The sequence below is a fragment of the Tribolium madens genome, unplaced genomic scaffold (genome assembly GCF_015345945.1).
Source record: "Tribolium madens isolate multiple individuals breed KSU strain unplaced genomic scaffold, Tmad_KSU_1.1 Scaffold_20;HRSCAF=117;Tcas5.2_LG4, whole genome shotgun sequence".
Lineage (NCBI taxonomy): Eukaryota > Metazoa > Arthropoda > Insecta > Coleoptera > Tenebrionidae > Tribolium > Tribolium madens.
In genome coordinates, this window is record NW_025400985.1 from 4,690,696 (window position 1) to 4,714,795 (window position 24,100).

The window sequence follows — 24,100 nt, forward strand, 5'->3', positions numbered from 1 at the left end:
GTCACGTAGCTAGAAATTAAGTTGTTATTATCTACGCCAACAATTAAGAGAAAAAGTATGTGTAACATGCTTCGAGTTAATCTGCATGTGTCAGTTGTGGAAGAAAGTTGCTGTCAAAATTTTGTGGAGAAATTTTCGGTGCATTTTTTTGTTGGGTTTTAGGTCAGGTTGTAATTTTTTCGATAACAAGTATTGTAATGAAATTTTCTCTATTGTCGCAAAGTGCAAAAATAATCAAAATTGGGTAATTCAGGTGCTTTGCGACAGCGCAATTAATTACTTCGTATGGGATCAAGGATGTAGTTTTCCGAAGTCATTGCGTAATCAAATGAATGATAAACCGAAGAAGTTGACAACGTGAAAGCTCGAGTGTTTGGCAGGCTGCCTATACTACACTACAAGAATATAAAAGCTGGTAATTCACGGTTATCGCCCATCAGCTTCAACACCGTTTGAAAATTTAATTACATTTGCTTTCTAAATTACCATAAAGAAAAATAATCAAACTTACGAAATATGCTTATTCTTATTATGTACGCAGATCTGGGACATTTACGCAGAAAAATCCACCTTACCGGCTTACCTTGGTCGCGCTGAAAGTACTAAATTATGATTTAATAATAAAATATGAATAATTGTTAAACAAATAAGTTGCACGATCAATTGTTGTAACTGTATCATGTAAAGGTTAACGTTGTGGGAGTTGCACGATGCAAAAAACTGCTTGTGCTTATTGATCTGAAACTGCAAGGAAAAAACACAAACCGCAAAACAATTCCTATCGATGCATTTTCATGCTGGCCTTGCAAATTTTGTCACGCAGGCTGAATTGTAGTAAAAAATTGTGTTGGAAGTGATTTAAACGAGATCACGGAGCGGAGGTCGTGTCAATTGGAAGAAATCGTGAACTTGTGATGGACGAAACTGATATATTAGCCAGAGAAAATGATTTATGAGTCAATATTTAAAGATTTCTTGACTCAGACAGACCGAAAACCCACACACTTCCTGATGCAAAATTGGTAGTGATTGCAACTATTGTCGATCTTATCTAATTTTGAATGATTTGAGTTTTTACTGACTTTCTAATCGCTTAAAAATTGTTAGAAGAGATGATTAAATTCGATATAAAATAAGAAATTACAAAATAGAACTTTTTGAAAAGTTACAGTTTAATTTAACAAAGACCTTGTTAGTTACAAAACTGGCACCTACTAGGTATAATTAACCTTTATTAAAATAAAGATAACGTGTAAGTGGCGGTAAAGTTAATGACGAAAATTTAATGTTTAACTAAAACTACATTTTTTGCAAAACGCAGTATATAATAGATGTTGAATTAACAAAAAATTTATTTCATTACTTGAGTATTGTCGGAATAACAATGCGCATTCACCATAATTGCTAAATTTATGGCTTGTTATAAACAGTGAACTATAAACAAATTAATTTTAATATTTTTGGGTTTCTGGCGTAGAATTTGCATTTTTATGATTTGGGCATGAATTTAAGTGTTTTTAATTTTTTGCGTCGCATAAGCTAAAGAAGAAGCTTTTTGTGATATTTACGAATGTGTATAAAATATAAAGTGACAAATATTTTTATCAAATCTTTTCGTCATTAGTAATCTCACTCTCTTAAATATTACATAACGCAGTTACACAAATGGTTGGTCACTTTTATTAATTTGTATCACTTTTTCTAAAAAAAAATGTGTTGTAGGTAGTTTTAAAACTTTTTTATAAATATTTTGTTTATTTTGTAAGTTTTTGAAAGCTCATTAACGACTTTCCTGAAGAATTCTATAACATGATTCTATGAATGCACAAAATGGTTTTCTAGAATATGAAATTTATGGCAACAATGGCTATCATAATATTTTACTTTTCATTTTTAGGTAAAATACACGTTTTATTTGTCATTACGTTTTAATAAATGTACCTAATAGCTCGATAATTTGTTATTTCCTTTTATTTACTTGGAAAGAATATTGAAATAAATTGATCTTTGTCTAGTTCTTGTTATTCTAAATTACTAAGCGACATTATTTTTCTATTAATAATTTTTGGTACCAGTCTTAAACACACAATTTGACGTGCAATGGTAAAAATAAAAAACCTCCATCATGTCACAGTTTTAATTAAAATATATTTTTTGGATAAATGTTAACCTAGAGCATTATTATGGGAAATAAATTTAAATTTAATCTTTTATAATCTTTTATAATCAATTTATTTTCCGTTTAATGAGGTTTTTGTGCAAAAACTAAATACCTAAGAATTATGTAACTGCTTGAAATTTTTTCATCAAGATATCAGTACCATGGGAAAAAGGTATCAAGGTATACCTATGTGGGATTCGACAATGATGGGGGACTTCTACAGGTTTCTGCAAAAAGAAGACTTTACTCGTCATAAAAGACAAAAACAAAATTCTTGAAAATATTTTTTCGTTAAATTTGTGTTTAATTTCTTATTTAGTGTTTTATTTTGTGTAGTTTAAAATTAAAAATACATTTTAAAATTTAATACATTTTTTTAGTTCAGTCTATATCGTGAATATGATTGATTACTTCGACCAGCCTTTAAATATGAAAACAAAAAAACCTTAGATGATGGAGAATTTTAGTGATCATTTTTAGATTTATTGAACAAAATTACATAGGATGCAGATACATATTTTAATTAGTGTTATAAGAAAAAATTGAAAAAAATATCGCCTATGATGTAATAGTTTGTGTGCGCCATTTGTTACTGCTTCAAATTTTATCCTCAGAGTTATAAATACTTAATATATCTAATTATTTTTTTTAATAAAGAGAGAATTAAGATAAAATTCTAATTTCTTTTTTGTAGAAAGTATTAATTCTTGAAATGAAGGGATAATATCACAACATCTTCGGGCATTTTTGTGGTCAGTAATTTTATTTCTTTTTACATTGTATTTATTAGAGTCGTGAAAAACCGCCAATCTCTTCAGATTTATTACGTCAAATTCCACTCTCTTCCTCCTGGTCTAAATTAACAAAATGTAAGCTAGCAATTAAGTTATCTTTTCAATACTAACCTTATCCTTTCAATTCACATAAAATTTAATATAGCGGCAAATAATTTTATGTTTGTTGTGTTGTTTTTTGCCATGTTTGATTGCCAAATTGCAAAAGTTGGTATTTACTAAAAATGTAAATAAATGAGAGTTTGAGAAATACTTAATATTGATGAACCAGATCTTCGCTCTTCAACAGGATATTCTAAATTAGATTTCTTCACCACTTGATGATAAATTGCGACGCATTCAATGAAGCAGCTCTTTGAAACTAAATTTGTTTTACAACGTTATGTATGTTTATAGTTTTATATGCGTATAGTTCATTACTTTAAAAAATTACAAGTTACAATTACAATTACGGTTTATAGACGAATTACATCACTTTCATATTCTATAAAATAATTAAACCCAAAAATTACATATTATTGTCGTACACGCATCCATCAATCCAGTACAATAAGTCACTGCTATTGTATGGAAAGACATTTGCAAATAATGATTGTTTGCATGGAATCCACATGTTTCAATAAGTATTTGTTGCTAAAGACTGGAAACGGGTAATAATAAAGACGTTCATATCATTTAACATTATTGCAAAAAAACTCTCTTTTTGATTTACCGATATGACAGTTTTCAAGTACTCTTCACCAAACACACAGCACCAAAAGAACAGTTTTGTTTTAAACAAGTTTTGTGCACAGTTATTTTAACATTACATTTATGGTTCATTAGTAGTTCGGGTTTAGTGGCTGTGATGTCTTTAATTTTAATTATTTTTTTAATCATTGCTGCAAGTGGTGTTCCTATAAATGTGGTGCAAAAAGCTGCAGAAAATGAATTTGAGGTAACCAAAACTCTTATGTTACTCACGTTCAAGTAATTATTTTAGAAACTTGATAATTATTTACCGAAAGTTGGAGATTTTCCCAAATTTCATTATTCTACGTTTGGGGGTAACACCGGCAGTGATGAATTAACGAATGTAATCGAATTCAAAACCAAAGTAAAGGAAGATGCTAAAAGTTTGGGCAGTGTAATGGACTTTGTCAAAGACGTAAGTTGGGGTTTTTCTAGCTTTTATATCAACAAAACTTTTATCTATTATTTTACTACAACAATAATTTTATTACTGCATTCCTTTAAATAAATCAAAGATTACGTTAATAACTTAATAAGTTTCTTATGTTCAAGAATTTACAGTAACAAGGAATGTTGGCCTGGATGAATTAATTGTAAATTTCCTCATTCATTAGTTAACCAATTGTTGTAAGTTTTTTGCAGGACTTTGATTAAAATTATGTTTCAAGCATGATTTGTTATTTTTCTTTTATTGGAAAGGAAATGTGCAACATTCAATTAAACATAATTTAATTAATTTTTTATAAACCAACATCTAGTAAACATTAGATTGCCAGGAACAAGTCTTCAAAGTTAAAATTTAAAATTGAATAGTAATATATTGTTACCGCAATACATGATAATTTGAAGAAAATTTGATGATAATACTAGTAATACTGGTTAACAATTCTTTAGGGTGCAACTGCTGGAATGGACTTGATAAAAGATGTTGGGAATATGATAATATCAACTTTACACCCTGTAAGTAGTGGTACTGGTCAAAAGTAATTTCGTAAGATTTTTTTAAGCGTTTCAATTAATTTTTCTAACTGTATATCCTGTTTCACAAGCAGTTATTATCGACAAAAAATTTTTACATAAATCAATCAATTGCAAATTGGAAAAGTACTTTTTATTTGTTCCATTCACAACAATCACAATTTTTATTTTGTCATAGTACTAAGTAAACGTACTTTGTGAAGGACTTATTATTCACACGGCACTGCAATACTTAAGCTTATTACTGTAATAAGAGATTTGAAATAAAAAATTGAAAGAGCGAGTTCTGCTTGAAATAATATTCTAATTTATGAATCATTTAAATGTCATAGAAACTCCAAAAACGAGGTCAAAGGTCTTAAAAGAATCTTACGATTATTTGTACAGATGGTGGTTTTTTGATAAAATGTAAATTTCTTCTATTGTAATAAATAAAAAGGGAGGTGTCTTTGACACACTTTAACTTACGTAATTTTATAATGTTTATCATTTCTTTCTTGTGTCAATAAAACCAATATCTATTAGAAAGTTAACTCTTCTATCATGTAAATATTTCCGATTTTTATCATCTATAACAGGAAACTACGACGGAACAAGAGACTACAACAGTACCATATGATGCTACAACAGAAATAGAAATTACAACAAAAGTTTTTGATCAGTTAGATCCAGTTTTTCTGGAAAATATTGACGACAACACGAATAGAACAATAAGGCAAGACGACGAGGATGACGTTGAAGTCGATAAAGACAAAAATAACGATAAAGAGAAAGAAAGTCAAGAGAGCGATGAAGAAGAAGAAGATGAGAATATGATCACTGGCTTACTTTCAGCATTTTTGAGTGGATTGAGTAGAGTAAGAATAAAATAAATGATTTACTTATAATTATGGTGACCTTCTTAGCCCGACGGTAGTGTCGACGTTGAGGCAATAACCGGCTTGTTGGGAAGTCTCAGTACTGTAAGTACCACATTTTTAATTTCAAATTAATTAGAAGAAAAATTACAGCAAAACCCCGATGGTACTTATGATTTCAACGGCTTGACAGAGCTTTTGATGAGCTTTTTTGGGGTAAGAATCGTCGGTTTGGAATGAGTGGGTGATATATTTTTTTAGGGAGGAGGTGAGGAAGGAGGCGGTTCCGATTTTGGTGCTTTTTTAGGAGGTTTACTCGGAGCTTTTATTAAAGGAGTCGCCCAACCTCCAGGAGCGGTATTTTAACCTCAATTATGTTATTGAATTACAAATTTGTGTAACAATTGTTCCACTTACTTACTAATTAGTGTTCTTTTAGAAAGGATCTGGGATTTTCGTTGGAAACCTTCTAACAGGAATTTTACCAGCCTTGAGTGGACCGGTAATGCCTTTTTTAACCACAAGTGTGGAAAGTTGCCCAATTAAAATGATGCACAAGAAGTGATTGAGCAATTGCAATTAAATTAGTGTAAAAATCTTGCTGTAAATAGCTTCTCTCTGTCTTTTCTGTTATTTTAAAGTGAAACAGGAAGAGGAAAAAATTTGATTTCAGGCACCCACTGAGGAGGGCCAGACCGAGAAACCTCAACCTTCTTTGGACTCAGGGGGCTTTCTGGGGGGCCTTCTTTCTTCAATTGCCGGAAGTAGTGGTAGTTTCAGTGCTGGAAGTAGCGGAGGCAATAACGCCAACGGCGGGGTAATTTTTTAACTAAATTTAGTAACAATTTAGTGAAAGCTTAATGACTCTATTTTAATTGGCACAGTTTTGTTAATTGAACGTTCGTTTAACCTGATATTAAAAAAATTATTCATCATCATACAATGATCGATTATTACACAAGCACTTTTTACAGGGTGGCGGCTCCAAGTTTTCACTTTTCAAGGCGATTTTTTCGATGATTACGTCAGTCTTTTCGTCGTCGTCGGCGGCGCATTAGACATAGGTATAGGACTGTATTTTTTAATAAATTATCTCTATGTGCAATAAATCATTTTTTTATTTTATTGATTGATGTTGAGGTATTTTCATTTAATCAAGAATATGGATTATAAAACTATATTTTACATCTAAAACTCAGTACATGTGAGACATATATTTTAAATAAGTCAATTATAAACCCCGTGTTGAATGAAATATTGTTAGGCGTAATTTAAGTTTAATTTAAACCATTTATTATAAACATACCAACGTTTCCAACTGGCATGCATTAATTCATAATAAATAATTAAAGCGTAATTGTAGCATTTTAGGACTTATTATAAATATTACAACGGTTTCTAGATAATGAAATTAAAAACAAATATGTTTTGATTATATCCTTCTTTATTGATTTAAAATTGTGCAATAACTAAATTTGCATGGCGACTACTAAATTAAAATGTTATGGTATGGTACAAAAGCGTCAAATGTCATAACTTTTACAATAATAGATAGTTATTTAAAACAATGTTAATAATTATAGTTACAATATATACGACCATCAAGCGTAGGTAGTTATTTATTTTTTAAAGAATAATTTCAAGTTTGATTAATGTATTGCTTCTTATAGTAGTAGTAGTAGCAGCAGCTATTGTTGTCTCTTGAAAATTATTAATGAATTGAGGTTTGTTTTATAAATAAAAAAATTTTTTTAGTAAAAAGTAAATTATTCTCATTCAATCGTCCGTAAATGAACATTGTTTTTATCTTTATTTCTCTTGTATCAATGTAACACTTTCTTTGTATAAATCGGAAAATAACACTTGCTAAAGAAATAAATACATTTAACAAAAAGCAAAAAAGTTGAAAGATTTCAAGGGAAAAAATTTTCTATGGGCCCCAGAAATGGGGAGTTACAGCAATAATTCGACCTTATATGAAGAGTCTTACTTCTGGTGCGACGTGCAAAAATTATACAAGACATTTTTTGAAAAAAATTTAATAAAAAATTAATATATTGACTCCAGTTCCTTCGCCCTCCTAATTAGTGTATACAATTTTTGATATCACCAACATCAGATTCAACGCCAAAAAATTATTCCAGATGCAAACTTTTGTCACCGATTACTTAGATAATTGAGAAAAAGGCCATCTATCCGTCATTTTTGGGGGGCTCTAGATCCCTCAGAAAATATTTGGACACAGGTTTATAGCAATTAAAGTGAACTTTTATTACATCGCCTCAAAAATTTTCGTCCATCTATCGCATGTCGCATTACAGCCGGCCGCGGAGTAGGAGCAAACTGAAAGGCGTCAAGGCCATATGGCAAAATAAAATAAAATAAAATAAAAAAATTAAATAAGTTTCACTTGCCACACTATTTTTTTTTATTTTGATGTAGGGTACTATTCTATGAAATCTTTCGAGGTTTTTTTCAGGATATCCTGTATATTTATTAAATATGAAAAAATATTCTGGAATTTTAGTAATTATTTTAGGTATTAAATTAAAGAGAATATTTGTTATAAAACAATCTACATTACGCAATTCAAGGAGACATTTGACTAAAATTTCCTTTAAGATTTTAATCAGTTGTAATAAATTTTGCAAAGTATCAATTTAACAATAAATTGTGATATGCAACAAAAAATTTTCTTTCTGTTATCAATTTTTGATACATATTTTATGTCAAAAAAAATAAATGTAATTTATAGCTTTTTATGTGCTTTACATCTTGAATAAGAAGATGCTGTAAAATTTTACATTATACTAAGCTGAAAGTAAAAACGTACAATTGACTTTTTATATTCAGTTACACAGTGCCTAATAACAAGTGAAGTAATTGATGTGCGGAACGGATAATTAGGAAAAATACTATGTACGCGGTGTAAATGCTTTTTTAATAGCCGGTTGAAGGCATTATGTAGTGTTTTTTGAAATAAAAGTAGCAGAAAAATGACTTCCTTGTTCCCTCTGCTTTGTTCAGTCTTATAGTTAAAAGAAAAAAAAAATTATAAAAACAAAGGAAATGCGTAGTTTTCTCGTTGGAAGATATTTTTCGAATATTTGTACGAAAAAATAGTCTTTTAGCTTCAGTAGCAATCAGTAGAGGCAATAAGGATGCAGGTGCTGCAGAGTAAAATTTATTTAGTGAAAACGCTATTTACTTGTTTCACACTCTATGAAATGAGTAATTAAGAAAAATAACTTAATTTATTTACCAGTTTAAGTAACTCTACGCGTGCTTCGATTTCCTTCCGACTCGACCGGAATGTTATTCCTCTGTTACATAATTGTTTATCTCAGTTGTTTAAATCCGACAAAAACTTAGTCTAAATTACTTCCGCCTTAAAATTTCGCCTTGCTAAAATAAGTAACCGCTCAATTATTGTAATTGTGTCAAAATTGCATATATTAAATAAAAATAACAGCTTTAATCTGATTGTATTAAGATTTATGGGACGCCAAAAATAATTACAAGCACATTCTATACAAAACACTCAACTTTCACACCCATAAAATTTAACGTTATGTGGCTATCACACATTAATTGTAGTAATTAATTTAGAAGATTACAAAAAATTACAAGTTTTGGAAATTCTGGTAATTTGAGTAGAGATTTTAGTAACTTGATGCTTGAAATTATTTTGCGTGCAATGACCGAAACAAAATTGCACGAACAATCAAAGAAAGTTCCAACAATTCCAACGATGTACGAACGACATTGAGTGTACAAGAGAGAGTAGTTAACCATAACAGTGGGGAATCAACTTGTAGCAACAATTCTAACGCGTGTGTGATGCTTATTTCTTTTAAGAGCCATAAATTTGTTAATAAAATAAGAAAATTGGCCGTTAAGTGGTGGTGAAATAGTGAATTGGAGGTGCTATGATTCAGGAAACTGGAATCATGTAAGTAGTGGTCTGGTTCTCTCTGACATTCACTTATGCAACTGGACGAATTATTTATTATTCACGTTTTTTTCTCCTGGTGTGGAGAATGTTAGCAATTATTATTGTTCTGGTCTGGATTAACGTTCACCAAAAATTATTAGGTCCCGGTTTCTGCTCGCGTTTCAAAAAAATTGGGAAACTTTTACAACGCGGATTTTCAAGTGACTAATAGTAACACAAAACTTTTGCAATAGTAATTCATTAGCGATTTCCAAACCAAATGATGCCTACGTTGTTCTAATATGGCATTTAAAATAGGTAATAAAGTAAACCTACATTGTGTTAACACTAAATTGAAGTTTGAAGCATTGTCAAAAGTAGATATTTAGACCAAGGCAATTATTTTGCAACTTCCATATAATAACAGATGAACAGATAAATTAATTAGATTTTTATCAAGATAGGTATTTTTGTAATAAAGTATTTTTTATTAATTCAAAATAAGTTGTAAAAAAATAAATAATTTTGTAACATTTAGGGTAGATTTGTGGCTAAAATTCTAGGTCAAGATTTTTCTGATTAACACAATAATCGATAAAAAATACTAAAACAAGGTTAGCTTATTATGTAATAGGTATCGCCACAAAAAATAATTTTGAATGTGTAATTTAATTAAAATTAAATAAAGTTTTAAGAATGCAAATAAGATGCGCCTTAGTTTAGTAACTTTCTACATAACGAATGTGGAATAAAAATGTTTAATGATTTAATAACATTTTTTGTCTGTGAAACACAAAATTAACAGTTACTCAAAAAATTAATTAATCATTTGGATAGCTCTAAATATGCACTTTCAAAGAGTGAAAGTGTTTATTCATAAAAACCAAAGTTAAATTTTGTGTCGTTTTGAATTTCATTCACCTGCTTATGTTACGTCTTAAATTACAAGTATTTTTACATATTTTTGTAACACAATTAACACCAATAAAATTTCTCTTGTCAAAAAGCTTCCTGGTCAAGTAAGTTTAAGTAGATGCATTCATTTAGTTTGAGGAAGCTTTTATAGCTTCCTCAGATTAAAATTACTTAAAAAATAACTTTGAGGGTCGATTTGCAAAACCTCTAATTGCAATCAAATTTCAGTTCCCGATTAGATTAATACGACGTTTGTCAATGCAAAGTAAAAGACAAGTTAATTCATCTTTAATTTGCAGTTTTTTTTAAATGTATTTTATAAAGCTATTTTTAACTTTTTAAAGTAAAATTATTGACTAATACAATGCGTTGTTGTTTACTAAGAAACAAGCTTTTTATGAATAGTTAGTACAAAGAGTACACAAATTTAGAATAAATTTATTAATTAAAAAGACTTTTATTTAATTAGAAGTTATTTCTAGATCATAGTTTTTAATTAAAAAAATGTAGTAGGTTGCCATTAAAAAAATTAAAAAAAAACTTAAAAGAATTTTGAAAAATGTTATTCTTAATAAACGATCACATTTTAATTGTACTTTACGCTACACTAATTTTTTTTGTAAAATGGTTAGTTTACAAAAAAAAACGCTTGGGTTCATATTTTTTATTCACCGTGTATACATAATGCACCAGAACTTACGCCCCAGGGATACCAGGAACATGGAAAGAAGGTCGAAAAAATTCTATGTATGAAAATTTCGGAGTTAAGAGAGTTTAAATTTTGCACTTTGCTGTAAAAATAATTTTCCAATTTTTTTCCAAAGAGGAAACAAGGAAGCTGTATCCGAAATAAAAAATTTTGACATAGAATTTTTTAAACATTTTTTCCATGTTCCTGGTATCTTATCTTACTTGAAATTTTTCTCTGGGGCGCGAATTCTGACACACCTGTATGTAGTTTGAACTATTTTTTTTTGTTTTATAAAGAAAAAGAAACACAAAATTTAAACAGAAAACGAAAAGGTATTAATGTTTAATTTCTCTATTACTTGTCATTTTATAAAAAAAAAATATTTTTATTACTATTTTTATTTATGGTGCAGGTGATAAGCCACGATTAAGTGAGTGAGTAGTTGTGAGAACATTGACTTTTTCTGACATATGTTAAACCAGATGGCAACCGAAAATTGTCTTGAAATTTACAATTCACTTAATGATGTACTTTCAAAAATAAACCACCTGCCCAACTGTTTACAAATAATGGACAAATACAAAATTTTACTCCAATTACAATCAACTTCCGAGACAGTTGACTGATAAAGTACCTACTTGTACCAGTTTTACACAACGTCGTGTCATTTTACATTTAGGAGAAACTAAGTACTTGGTTATGATAGCAGAAAAATAACGAATAAATAAGACGTTATTACATTACGTGATAATTATTTCGGTTTCATTTCGCAATTTTGCAAAGATGAAATAGAAAGTGTGCAAAGATGAACACAAAAGAGATGAAAATTTTTAGTATAGCAATTGTGCAAAAATATTAAATAGTAACGAAAGCATTGTTTTGTGAGAATGATGCGTAATCGTGTTACTTTCATAATTTATTAGATCATTCTCTCGAAATTACTTTCATCAATACAGATGGAAAATTTGGTGGTTCCTTTTTTAGAATATGATTAGAAAGTAAATACTAAATACAAGTGTAATTCCTTTATTGTGTGGAAATCAAGATGTGTGTTAACCACAAGTGTTACAATTTTCCTTATCTAACTGAAAGGACTCAAATTGAGTGATCGAATTAAAAATTTTGCAATAATACTTGTCTCGCACTGGTCTACCATTTCTGGTGGGTTATTGGCATTCAAAGCCGTGATCTCAAAGGTCAGCCGGGATTCACATTGAATCACTTTCTTGCTGCTAAGTAAAAGTAAAATCTCTTCCAATTTCGAGTGATACACACAAGAGAATTTGTAACACTGGAAGATTATTCAACACTTTTGGAAAGGCCATAGTGACTCAGTTATTTTTCCGAGATGCATTTCAAAACTTTCACTGTCGGACGTCCTAAAGCAATAATAAAATTACGTTTTACCAAGAAAAATATTAGCAAAGAAGTAAAGGGTACCGCAGCCTTGTTGGTGGTAAATGTATCGGGTTATTTCGTATTCAGTTAAAGTAAATGTTGAATGATTTTTTCAAATATTAATTAATAATGGCGTATAGACACTTTCAGATTAAATTTACCACTAGACTGGCTTTCTCAATATGATCTGGCCTTGGTACGCGAAAGACATAAAAGACTCGTAATTATTCAAATAATTAACTATTTCAGTTATAATATAATTTCTTATGTAAATAACGTTAACCAGTCGGCGCTTTGCTACATTTACCAACACAATCACGGTGCAATTCTATGTAATGCACTATTATTATAGATTATGAATGATTTGCAACGATTATTTTATGCAACGGATACAAATGCGTAATGTTATTGCAAGGGGTCGCTGGGTAATTCAATTGACGTGGGAAGGCTTAAATTAATCCGAAGCTAATTTTAAATCCACGCTTATTATTATATTATCACAGTCTGTAATGAAATGTGTCAACAATTTTGCTCAAACGTTATTAATTACAAACAACTGTTGAAATTTTTCAACAAGATATTGAATTCATGAAAAATAGAAAAAATACTTTTTAAATCAATATCTACCACACGCGATACACCTGAAACAAATTTTTCTTTTTGGGCTCTACCTAACATTTTTCTGTCTGTTAAACGGTCGACAGAAATACCTTTCTGGTTAGTTAGTAAGTGATTGGCATTTAATTAAATTAATAAATCATTTAACAAATATGTGCCGACATTTCTTTCACAATTTTTCGAGCTTCAACTGAGCAAATATTTACCTAAATCAAAACTTTAAAAACGCTTAAATGTTGTGTATAATTTTAGCAGCTGCAAGTAGTTTTTGCGTGCAGTATAATTTTATAATTACACAGTAATTTGCTAATAGCTGTATTAAGCTATTTCATGCAACTATCATAATTTTATCAATATTCAACTTTTTATTAGTTATTATCATGGTAGGTCATACAAAGTAATTTGATCATTTTTGTTTGTTTATTATTTGGTAATAACAATAAAACACTGTTTATACACCCATTTATTAACCATTAACTAAAACATTAAACGAGTTATAATATTTGATGGAATAAATAAGAAAATAAATTACTTTTTGTGGTTGTTAGATAATATGCTAAGTGGATTACATTCAGATCGAAATGTTTTTGTTAACAAAATTCGAGCGGGATGACTCCATTGCGGTTAACTCTCCCATACGACTTTCCCTTTCATTGGTTATTTTGTAATAAATAAAACTATCTCGTTTCATTAACAAAGAACAATAAAAAATAGGAAATGTTGCCCACCAATTTCAAAATTTCAGATGTAATTTTGTCAATTGTTTGAAGTGTTATAGGCAACCAACAATACACTTTCGCAATTTGCAAATTATCTTTGATGTTTTAGACTATTAGTCCATATGTGAAATTGAATGACCCGTTTAATTAAATTTGAGCTTTTTTTTATAGATTGCCCAATAAACTTATCAAACTATTATCCTTAACACAGTTACACCACAAGTCAATTACCTCAACCATTTTCGTCAGTACAAGTTCTAACAATTTAAATTCATTTGCAATCGATTAAACAATTTTTTTCTCCTTGAATCACCACTTTCTTGAATACGGGACGATATCTAAGTCTGCATCCGGTATAATCAATAAATTTTCTCCGAGGAAATTTCCTGTTGTCTCGGGGCTATAAAAGCCTGTCTTGGCGTTAGGTAACAACGCATTCTTCATTTTGTTGCTCTTATTTTAATGGTTTTTTAAAACTTGTAATCACCCACAATTAGCACCCATTTCCGATCTAGTAAGCACGAGTAACCAAAACGGAGAATCCGTGAAAAAATTGAAGAAAGTTCACGTGTTGAATAACAGGACCGGAAACATAATCTTAATATGTGAAGTTTCGAATGAAAATCGAATTAATTCCGGAGATCTAAATGAAAGCTTGTTTGCTTCCGGCTGAAATTTTGGCGTTACATAACGTGGTTTCTTCCACTCGTTTTAGCGTAATTATACGCACTAATTATTCAAATATTAATTACTATTAGTTCAAGCAAGAGTACTATTGCATTTGTCAACAAGAGATAACAATTAATGTGGAAGAAAGTGAAAATTATAAAAGAAAATTTAACACCTGACTTCAATTATTCGTTGCGGCATGAAATAATTGGACCAAATTGAAACTTACAATTGGGCAAGAGTAAATCACCGCGATTAGATGACATTAAGTCATTTACTAACTTTGATTTAATTACTCTGAATCTTGATTTAATTAATATTTTTCCCAAATGTTTTGTGATGTAACTGGTCTTTCCCTCATTAAAAATTTTAATTGTACCACATTCACTTTTCTAATTTATTTGTTTTATTGTTTCGGCAATATTGAAGATGGAATTTTAATAAGAGCACTCATGTTAGATGAAAGAAAAAACATGTTGCGAGAGAGAAATTGAAGGTTCATAAAGTTGAAGGCCTCTAAATACGAATGTTTGTTTGAATTCACAATTAATGCACAAAATTGTGCAATTGTGTTTGGTCATGGTGCAAAAATCGTAGGAATTTTGAGGAAGATTGCCATGAAGTCGGGCGAAAAATGGCGATTTAACGCATTTCTATTGTCCAAAAGTAAAAACTTCGTATCGAAGTGTACAGTCATGCAGTTCAAATTTCGCCATCAGTCAAGTTCAAGTCCATAATTTGACAACAGATAGGGTAGACGAACTACAAGTGCATTTGGTGGGGTACTCGAGAAAATTTTCTATTGGTTGTCGGAGTACCCTCCTTGACCTCGTTGACTTTCATTCGCTACCAATCGCGCCAACACTCGAACACTTACGACCTACATATGAGCTTTGAAATAAGAAGAACTTTAAGACATTATCACATTCACTCACTTAGTTCGGTCCCAACATTAAACAGTGTAAGACATTTTTGTTAGGTAGCATCCGCCATTTTTTCAATTTTAAGCCGCCATTTTTAAACAGTGCCAGTGATTCGGAAGTATATTGTGATGAGTGTATTTTTTTTTGGGTTCAGCAATATACTTCTTGAGGATTTGGTCGAGTTGCCTTGTGTGGTATATCAATTTGGTAATTTTGTTGCAGCAAAATGAGGCAACACGTTTGGACACTAGCAGTACTGGCCTGTCTTGTCGCTTTCTGTAACGTCGCCGAAAGTAGATCACTTGTTAAAAGACAAGCGAACGGGGGACACGATGTATATGCACATGGACACGAACATGTACGTATCACATTACCATTCCGAAGTAATTCGACTCAAATGTCTTACAGAAATTAAGTAAAAGTGTATGACAGCGGAGAAGAAAGTTATGCTAATAAGGCAGCGTCGAGAGTAAAAGTGATGCTAATTTTGGACATTACGTCACTTTAAATGAATTCAAATAACTGTTAATTATGAATAATTTGAATTTTTTATCGGTCAAGTTACAATCTCCCTTGAAAATTGAAAGTAACGGCCTTTGTATAATTTTTTCTTCTCCTAACAATGATCTGCACGCAATTTCACACCGACGCACTGCCATTACATTTCCTGTAATTTGTCATTAAAATGCAACAAATTTGTTGTTTTTTGTTCAGCGAAAGTGTTTCACAAATTTTAGTGAATGTTGCATTTTGAAATATTTATTTAAATTAACAATTCTAATTTATGCACATTTACAAATTGTAATGGCAATATCAGTTACTAATTACAATTCAATTTCGAGTGCGTTTACTAGAAACAACTCAAATCCACTTCCGGCAATTCCGGAAATGCAAGACAAAATTGTGGATTCTCTTATTACACAACCAACAAAAAATCTATTGTTAATCTTGAGATTTTGCAACATTAAAAATGTTCCTAAAATTTGTGTGAAGCTTTCCTTTTGTTTTGTAACTTATTGGTGAATACGCGAATACATTAAAAAACAATTTTGGGTTACCAAACTGACCACACATTGACACAGTTGTTTATTTTTTTTGCCAAGTTGCGTTGGATGCTTCCAACTGGTTTATAGATAATAGAAAAATTTCTCCGCTTTCTAAACTTTCCTTGAAGGTTGTTCTATCAAAAACAGCACTTGTTACATAACAAGTTTTTTTTTGAACAAGTGTTGTGATTGTCATTCCGATTTCAGGGGTACGCAGATAAGAAGAAAGTGGAGGCCGCCTTCGGGATTAAGAACGCTATTTTAGGTTTCGTCTTTAACGTAAGTAGTGGTCCTTTAGCCCCATACGAGGGGTGAGAATAAAAATAAAAAAATTCAACTTATTAAAAAAACAAAAATAACTTTCTAATAAATTTCATTGTCTACTTTTTTCTAAAAAATGATTAATAGTGAAGTATTTCATGCCATTCTCCCATGAAATATTTCAAAGATGTCTCTTTGCACTTGCACGTTTCGTTTTGCACTTCATTCATCCACAGAAAATCAATTCATTCATCGACCAGAAGACCGCGTGGATCGACCATTTGGATCATACCAACATAGCCAAAAATAAGGCTCAAGGTATAGAACCGCCCAAAGATCCTGTGGTATCCCTCTCCGGAATCGTGTCCGGGTTTATCGGCGATAAGCTGCAAGCTGCCGGTCCTTTCATATCCGCTGTGACCAACAAACTCACCAGCAGCTCGTCTAGCGGCCACCACAACAAGTTCAATTTCGGGGCTCTTGTCGGCGGCGGCGGTGTAGGTGCCCCAGTGGCACATCCTGGTGTCCACGCTGGTGCCACCCTTTCGGCGGGATATGGGGCTGTTTAATGGGGCCTTTAATGAGCAAATTGCACTGTTACAACAAGCATAACTCTTGCCTTGAACACGAGCAAAATGTAAATCTGTGGCAATCTTTATTCTAGTCACTTTATTTGTAGTAACTCAATCGGCCCGAAATTTTCCACCCTCCGGGCGATTCGTGATATTCATTCACTTTCACTTATCAAAACCTGTTATGGTTGTTGTAATCGTCCTAATTTATATAAAACTTAATACTCAAAACCATTTCGCAACTTACTTTATGTTGTTAACAAAATTGTTTTCTTGTGATGTTTCTTCCTCTCGTCTCTTCTCTTGTCTCTTCAAATTCTATCCTTCTAATTTATTTAAGTCTTTTTTGTTATTGATTCGCTTTCATTGTAGAAAAATCATTGAAAATCATTATATTCACAATATGTCATCCCTCTTTCGTATAACAATTTGAGATTTACGTTGTAAATATTTTATTGTGAATATGTTGAATTAGTATTAGATTATTGTAAATAAATATTTGAAATAAATAATTTAATATAAACATTGTGTTTTTACTGTTTTTTAATAAATTACAAAGTGACAATTTATTTATTTCATCAAACCTCAACCAAATCTCAAATTGTTACACAAAAAAATAAATAAAATTAAAAAGAAATGAGTTATTTTTTATAAATTATAGAAACCGTCAACCGGCTTTGCCTGGGACCAAACCACAACCACCACCCCTAAAGCTCCCACCACCACTGAAGATATTGTCATTTTTGAAAAAGACCAAAAAGTCTCTCTTGACGTTCCCGGCGAACTATTCGCTTCTTCCTACACCCTGGTTACAAACCTCTCAAATACAGTAGGAGAATTCATGATAGTGAGCTCATAATTAAAAATAATTACTCGTATTTACGCAATTATTTTATAGAATTCGGCTTTGAGGGCGCAACGGTTGCTGGAGTCGATGAGACCATTTTTGAGGAAAGTTTTCGGTGCCAAAGGTATTGTGATTGAAGCCACGACTGATAAACCCATCTTCTCTGACCCTAATTCTAGTTAATTCGTTTTATTGCTTATTTTTACTTGTGATGGAAAAGTCAGTAATGCCATTGTTATTTTAGTTTGTAAAATGTAAATATTGTTGATAATAATAGCCTCGCAGTGACACTGATATATGTCTCATCGATTGGGTGCATTACCCAACAAAATAAATGTAATTTTGAAATTGTCTAAGTAATTGTTGTTGAAATATCAAGTAATTATTACATGTATTTTAATGTAAATTTCAAGTTTTGTTGCCTAGTTAGTTTATTTAAGAAATGAAGGTTACTTGAATGTAGTTACGTTTACATTATTCATTATATTAATAAATTGACCTGTATTGCATTCTTTTTTCACTGTGCATTTGTTTTTCTATAAAATTGTAAAAGGTGATTTGAACAGTTATAAGAAAGTATATCCGGTTTATGTAATATTTTCTGGATTATTTATTTTTTATTGATACAAAGATGTGTTTAATTAAGAATTATTATTATTATATACATAGTTATAATAAAAATATGTACTCGTATTATTCTTTAATGTAATTTAAAAATCAAAGAATATTCTTAACAGTTCGGAAGTCTACATGAGGAAGGTAATAGCGATGCGGAAGAATACACAAAGGAGACAGAAGATTAACTATTAAAATTGATTTTTCCGATTCTCATGATTAAGAAGAATAAGCTTTCACTTCTCACGATGACTCTTTTATGTCACCTAAATGGAAACTGTTAAGCAGATGCAAGGATTTCACCTACAAGTAATCATCGCACCGTGTAATTTTACATACCATGGCAGTGGTTACTATTATGCAACAACTGTGTTTTTAGGTGTTGATGATTCGGACAAGATGTTGTAATTTTAAAAATTATTGCCACATTTGGTATTTTGTTCTATAGGTCTAAATGATAATAATAATTAAACGAAAATCTAAAAAAAAACAATACAGATTTTTTGCTACTGTTTTTTTTTAATTTTAAACCATAATTTTGTTTTTACAATTTGTTTAAAATAATACTACTTTATTTTCAGACTAATACGAGTTATATTGTTTTTTATATATATTTGGTTTTTAAATTTTGGTGGATGCGCCGGGCAAAAACAAATTTTTTTTAAAATCAATTTTTACACTTTTTTAATTACGTAAACCTGCAAGTGCCTGAAAAACAAATATATATTTTTTATCTTTGTATATTCTAATCGTTAGATGAAGTAATATTTTATATTATGAACAATGTCATGTTATTTATTATTGATTCATAATGACTTCGACTGAGGTCTGTTATGAAGGAATTACAGTCGTTAAGGTTTTTCCAACTTATTTGCCAGGATACTTTACTTGTTTCTCAAAATACTGTGTATTCATCGGATACTTTAATTTGTCATATTTGAATTTGATTTTTTTTAATTTCAGGTGAAACATAAACTTACAAGAATTTTGAACTCAAGGCCCTCGGTTTTGCAAACTTAGTCTCGGAGGCCACAAACATCTAATAATGCCCTGGTCCATAAATAACTAGTCGTATTAATCGCATAGCAGGTTTCGTGAAATGCCTTTATAGTCTAGTCAATCAACAAGTTAATGCATGGTCGAGAATCGAATTTTAAACTTTACGAATGTATTTGGTTTAGTTAAAAGGTAAACATACTGAAAATTCTCAGAGGAGCACCAAGAGAGTCTCGTTTTACGCTTTTTTGCTTATGTTTACAAAGTGTTAGAAAAAATGGTTTTGTACAAAAAAAAACTATAATTTTTTTTACAAGATTGGGCCGGGTTTTTTGATTAGTAAATAGCTTTTGAAATATTCGCACCCTTTAAGAAAAACTATAAAGAATTAATGAGGGATTGCTGTAAAAGTTGTAAGCATTGTTTAAGGTTGGCTATTATAATAATAACGGCTGCTTATTTAAATTTGACGTTATAGTTGGCAGTGATATGAGTGTGTTGTGAACGGACCACAATTTTTAATACGCCCGGCGAGATGTCAAATGTCAGATTAATAACTTCCGTCAATACGGAGGTTCGTTCACAATCGAACTTTAATGGATAGCTTTGACGACAAATTTAAAAAAAGACTCGTTTTATAATAACATAATAATATGTGCTCCAAACTAAAGCAGCGATACTTAACGCGTCGTCCAAAAACTTTTAGGAAAGGGGAGCATTAAATAATACATAATATAATCAAATAATAATAATAATTCTAAGGTTTGGTACAACAAAAGAAAAAAACATACTAAATTTTGAAGAACGCTTTATAGAGACATTAATTTTTAAACGTTCTAACAATTAAAGAGAAATAGGGGTTTGTAAGAAAATACAGCGAACTGCTGCTTATTCTTCAAAATAAGTAAAACATATTGTTGGTTGCCTATATAAAAATAAAGAATTTGGTTTCTCCCCACTACACAAAACATATCTATATCATAACATGGAACTAACGTATTCTTTTTTAATATTTGCAAACATGTCTATATAAAAATAAAGAATTTGGTTTTTCCCCACTATACAAAACATATCCATACTATTTCTACCAGTGAACATCGAACCAACGTTTTTTTTTTTTTAATATTTGAAATATGAGGTAAATAATTCAGGTTTTATTTTATCTAACATAATTATTAAATAAAACATGTCAAAAGTGAAACTATTTTCCTAATTAAAAAAATCATAATTTCTAAAATTGTTATAGAAGCAACCAAAAATAATAATTACACTTATCACTTGATACTGCGTTTGATTTAAATAATCAATTGAATTAAAATTGATTTTTATCAAAACAGGAAATAAAGTGAGGCTTTATTCTTTGGTTTTTGACTAAATAATCTGGTACTTTATCTCGGGAATAAAATAAATGAAACAGATTTTTATATATCATTTTTTTATTTTATTATTATTCTACTCTATTGGGAGGAAAGTTTTGTGTACATCTCTGGAATAAACATCCTTTATCCTTCGATTAAAAATTTATTACATTAATACACCACACTGTATAAGTTTTTATAATAATGTGTTGTACGTTTCAAGTTTTAATTATTTAATGATATATTTATTTTAATAATTTGTTATTATTTATAACATACACAACGAAAGAGAAAGATTAAATAAATCGTCACTGATTAAATGATTTAACATCATTTGAATAGAACTTGTTTTTCTTACAATAATAATTAGAATTAGTAAACAAGGAGAAAAATCACAAATGTAAATTTATGCGAAAAGTGCATTTTCAGATTTTATCTATAAAAAACAAAGTTATTACATTCTAGAACACGCATGAAGATAATAAATCCGTTTTGTGAAAGCATAAAAACCAAAAAAATGATGAAATTATATTTTGAAACAGATGCTCTTCTAGTGAAATACTAGATAAGAATTACAACAACGTAAAACTAAAAATGAGTGTACTCACTATATGAATATAGTTACAGGAGATTTCGCAAACATTTCTTGTTAAAAATTATTCTAAAAAAACTTTACAATAATGTTTCTCTATTTTTTTACAGAGAATTGATAATTTTGTACTAACAGTTCACTTACGCCATCACTTTCGTTCTTCATCAAAGATTTATCTAATATGTGAAATTTTCCTAAACGCAGCCGGTAGCTAAACATAAATAAACAGTTCAAAAATTTCTGAAGTTAAATAATAACTAGGCCGATACTTCCATTAAACAAAAATATTTGTTAATAGTTATGTCAGCAGTTAAAATTCGAATTTAAGATATGATGACCTACTTAAAGAGCTAGCGATGTGTGAATATATTTTTGCAATAGAAAAAATTTGACATGACGTAAGAAGCAACCTATAGACTAGTTCTAACATATGCATCTTCCCAAAATATTCGACATTTCTATTATAATATCTGTGCAATAAAAAATTACGAAATTAAGCAAGCACATCATACAAATACCCAAATTATCCTCACTTAAGGTTAATACAAAGCCTTGACGTTCGCCATTTCGCAAATTTTATTAAATTGTCTGAGACATGACTTGATCTTGCATGTAGATTAAACGCAAGTGCAGAAAAGTCGGTAATTGGTTGAGAAAGTCTGGGTAAAAATAATAATGGGATGTTTTGTCGAGTTCCCTTACAATAATAAAATGATAAGTGCATGAGACTATCGACAAGCATTAAATTACAAGCAATTTCCACCACTCTTGAACGATTTTTCCGTTTCCACTCATTCTTGACCAATGGTCTGCATTCCCAGCAATGTTTATCTTCCATTATGTCTATCCAAGCGTCTTATGTAAGAAAGTGAGCCAATCAGCCTTGACTCATTTGACAAACGATATTTTTTTTACGAAAAGAAGGTTAATAGTGTTTCAATCTTCTCGAGAAGTGGTGTCTAACACCGGTATTAGCATCAGTTCTTGTGTGTGGTTTTTCCTAGAGGATTAGAAAGGATTGTTCTTGAAACTGCAGTAAGTGGATCACTTTTTGTTTCAATTACACGAAAACTAATTACACTTGAGGCTGTTATATAACAAGAATTTAAAATCAAGCAAGTATGTCATCTTTTTTTGGAAATTGATTACATTCACTGGAGTTTTTTTAAACCTGATTTGGGAAGAAAGCATCGCTGAGGTGACATAATTGTTTACGGTTTTGGACATTCAAAATTGCATGTGAACGGCTAATTATAAATGTCGTTAATCAAAAAAGAACTGATTTTGTAATAACAGTTTCTCTCTAATTCGAAGCATAGAGCGAATTCAAATTAGATAATAATAATAATTAAATTATTTGACGCTTTGATTAATATTTTGAAGAGACTTCCTGCATCAATCACTATACAAATACTGTCCTTCCATGTCTTCACCTAATTACTATCGATATAAATGTAAATAAAACTGTAACTTTCTATACAATTGATTATGGTTATAGTGGAAAACATTTTATATAATAATTTTCCTCCCAGTTAAACCCGTTTTCTACACAGTAGTAATCGCTATTAGTGATATAAACAAGGTAAATTATTATGCGTCTACCACTTGCGAAATTTTTAAAACAAGAATTTTATTAAATGGCCAATCGTGTTAGAAAACGTGTTTTTACAATCTTTTCTAGTGAATGATTAATTTACTGTATAAAACTTGTAAAAGCTTTATGTTTCAAGGATTTGCCGATAATCCCAAGAATGTTTCGTTATAGTAATTGTCGCAGAATAATTGCAATTTCAAGTTATTATATAATTAGTGATAGCTATTGCAATAGTGACCCCTGATGTACAAATATCAATAAAATAAATGAAGATATTTATGAATCATTGGAAAATAGTTGTAAATTTGTGAAGGATAATGACCGTTATTACTAATCGAAAGTTAAGTGTTGACTATAATAAATGGTCGAACAATAAAAGAAATGAACTAAGTATAAAGGTTAGATATACAATTGTAATTCTCTTACTTTTGTTCGTTTTTTTGCTCCTGTGAATTTCACAACGTTGCTTTGCAAGTTTGAATAAAAAGGTGAGTAGGGTGTTGTTAAGTTTTTTCATTTACACAGAGCAGATCTGAAAGTGTATCACATATCCTTGAGCTGTAACGCGTGTTCAGGTATGCATTCCAGAGAAAATAATCATTTGTTTAAGTAAAACCATAATTTTATTAGAATTGCATGAATTGCTTCACATTTTTTTAATGTGTTATAGGTTTTTCCTGTAAAGCAACGTTTATCTAATATTTGGAAAACAGTATAAATGAAATAAAAATTTGGGTTTTTTTATTCAACATTACTGACTTTAATTTGAGCAACACTGATTTTAACAATCATACGTTTCTTTACATGAAACAATTTTAACATATTATTTT

At 30.2% G+C, this 24,100-nt stretch overlaps 3 protein-coding genes across 7 annotated transcripts in view; all 3 read left to right on the forward strand.

The window, feature by feature from the left end:
- Positions 1 to 3,742: 3,742 nt before the first annotated feature.
- Positions 3,743 to 7,224, forward strand: LOC123005403. The gene is made up of 10 exons (XM_044399132.1): positions 3,743 to 3,892; positions 3,938 to 4,102; positions 4,582 to 4,647; positions 5,244 to 5,522; positions 5,571 to 5,627; positions 5,676 to 5,738; positions 5,784 to 5,879; positions 5,962 to 6,024; positions 6,196 to 6,339; positions 6,497 to 7,224. Exons 1-10 carry the CDS (start codon positions 3,803 to 3,805, stop codon positions 6,578 to 6,580), a joined length of 1,107 nt encoding a protein of 368 aa, XP_044255067.1. The 5' UTR covers positions 3,743 to 3,802; the 3' UTR covers positions 6,581 to 7,224.
- Positions 7,225 to 9,303: 2,079 nt separating this feature from the next.
- LOC123004933 lies at positions 9,304 to 19,088 on the forward strand. 4 transcript variants are annotated; one of them, XM_044398469.1, is made up of 5 exons: positions 9,304 to 9,474; positions 15,612 to 15,747; positions 16,643 to 16,714; positions 17,930 to 18,115; positions 18,167 to 19,088. In XM_044398469.1, the coding sequence occupies exons 1-5, from the start codon at positions 9,452 to 9,454 to the stop codon at positions 18,296 to 18,298; spliced, it is 549 nt and encodes a 182-aa protein (XP_044254404.1). In that variant the 5' UTR covers positions 9,304 to 9,451; the 3' UTR covers positions 18,299 to 19,088. The 4 variants fall into 4 exon arrangements, with proteins under 4 accessions (XP_044254404.1, XP_044254403.1, XP_044254405.1 ...); XM_044398468.1 differs by lacking the exons at positions 17,930 to 18,115; positions 18,167 to 19,088 and adding an exon at positions 16,933 to 17,803 and having other exon boundaries at positions 9,321 to 9,474; XM_044398470.1 differs by lacking the exons at positions 9,304 to 9,474; positions 17,930 to 18,115; positions 18,167 to 19,088 and adding exons at positions 15,298 to 15,427; positions 16,933 to 17,803.
- Positions 19,089 to 22,557: 3,469 nt separating this feature from the next.
- The window catches only part of LOC123005048, a 5,502-nt gene continuing 3,959 nt past the window's right edge, over positions 22,558 to 24,100 (forward strand). The window contains exon 1 of one of the 2 annotated variants that reach the window (XM_044398647.1): positions 22,558 to 22,711. The gene's annotated coding sequence lies outside the window, so the exon portion shown is untranslated. Of the gene's footprint in view, positions 22,712 to 23,806; positions 23,846 to 24,100 lie in introns of those variants that run through there. The other variant, XM_044398649.1, reaches the window with a different exon arrangement.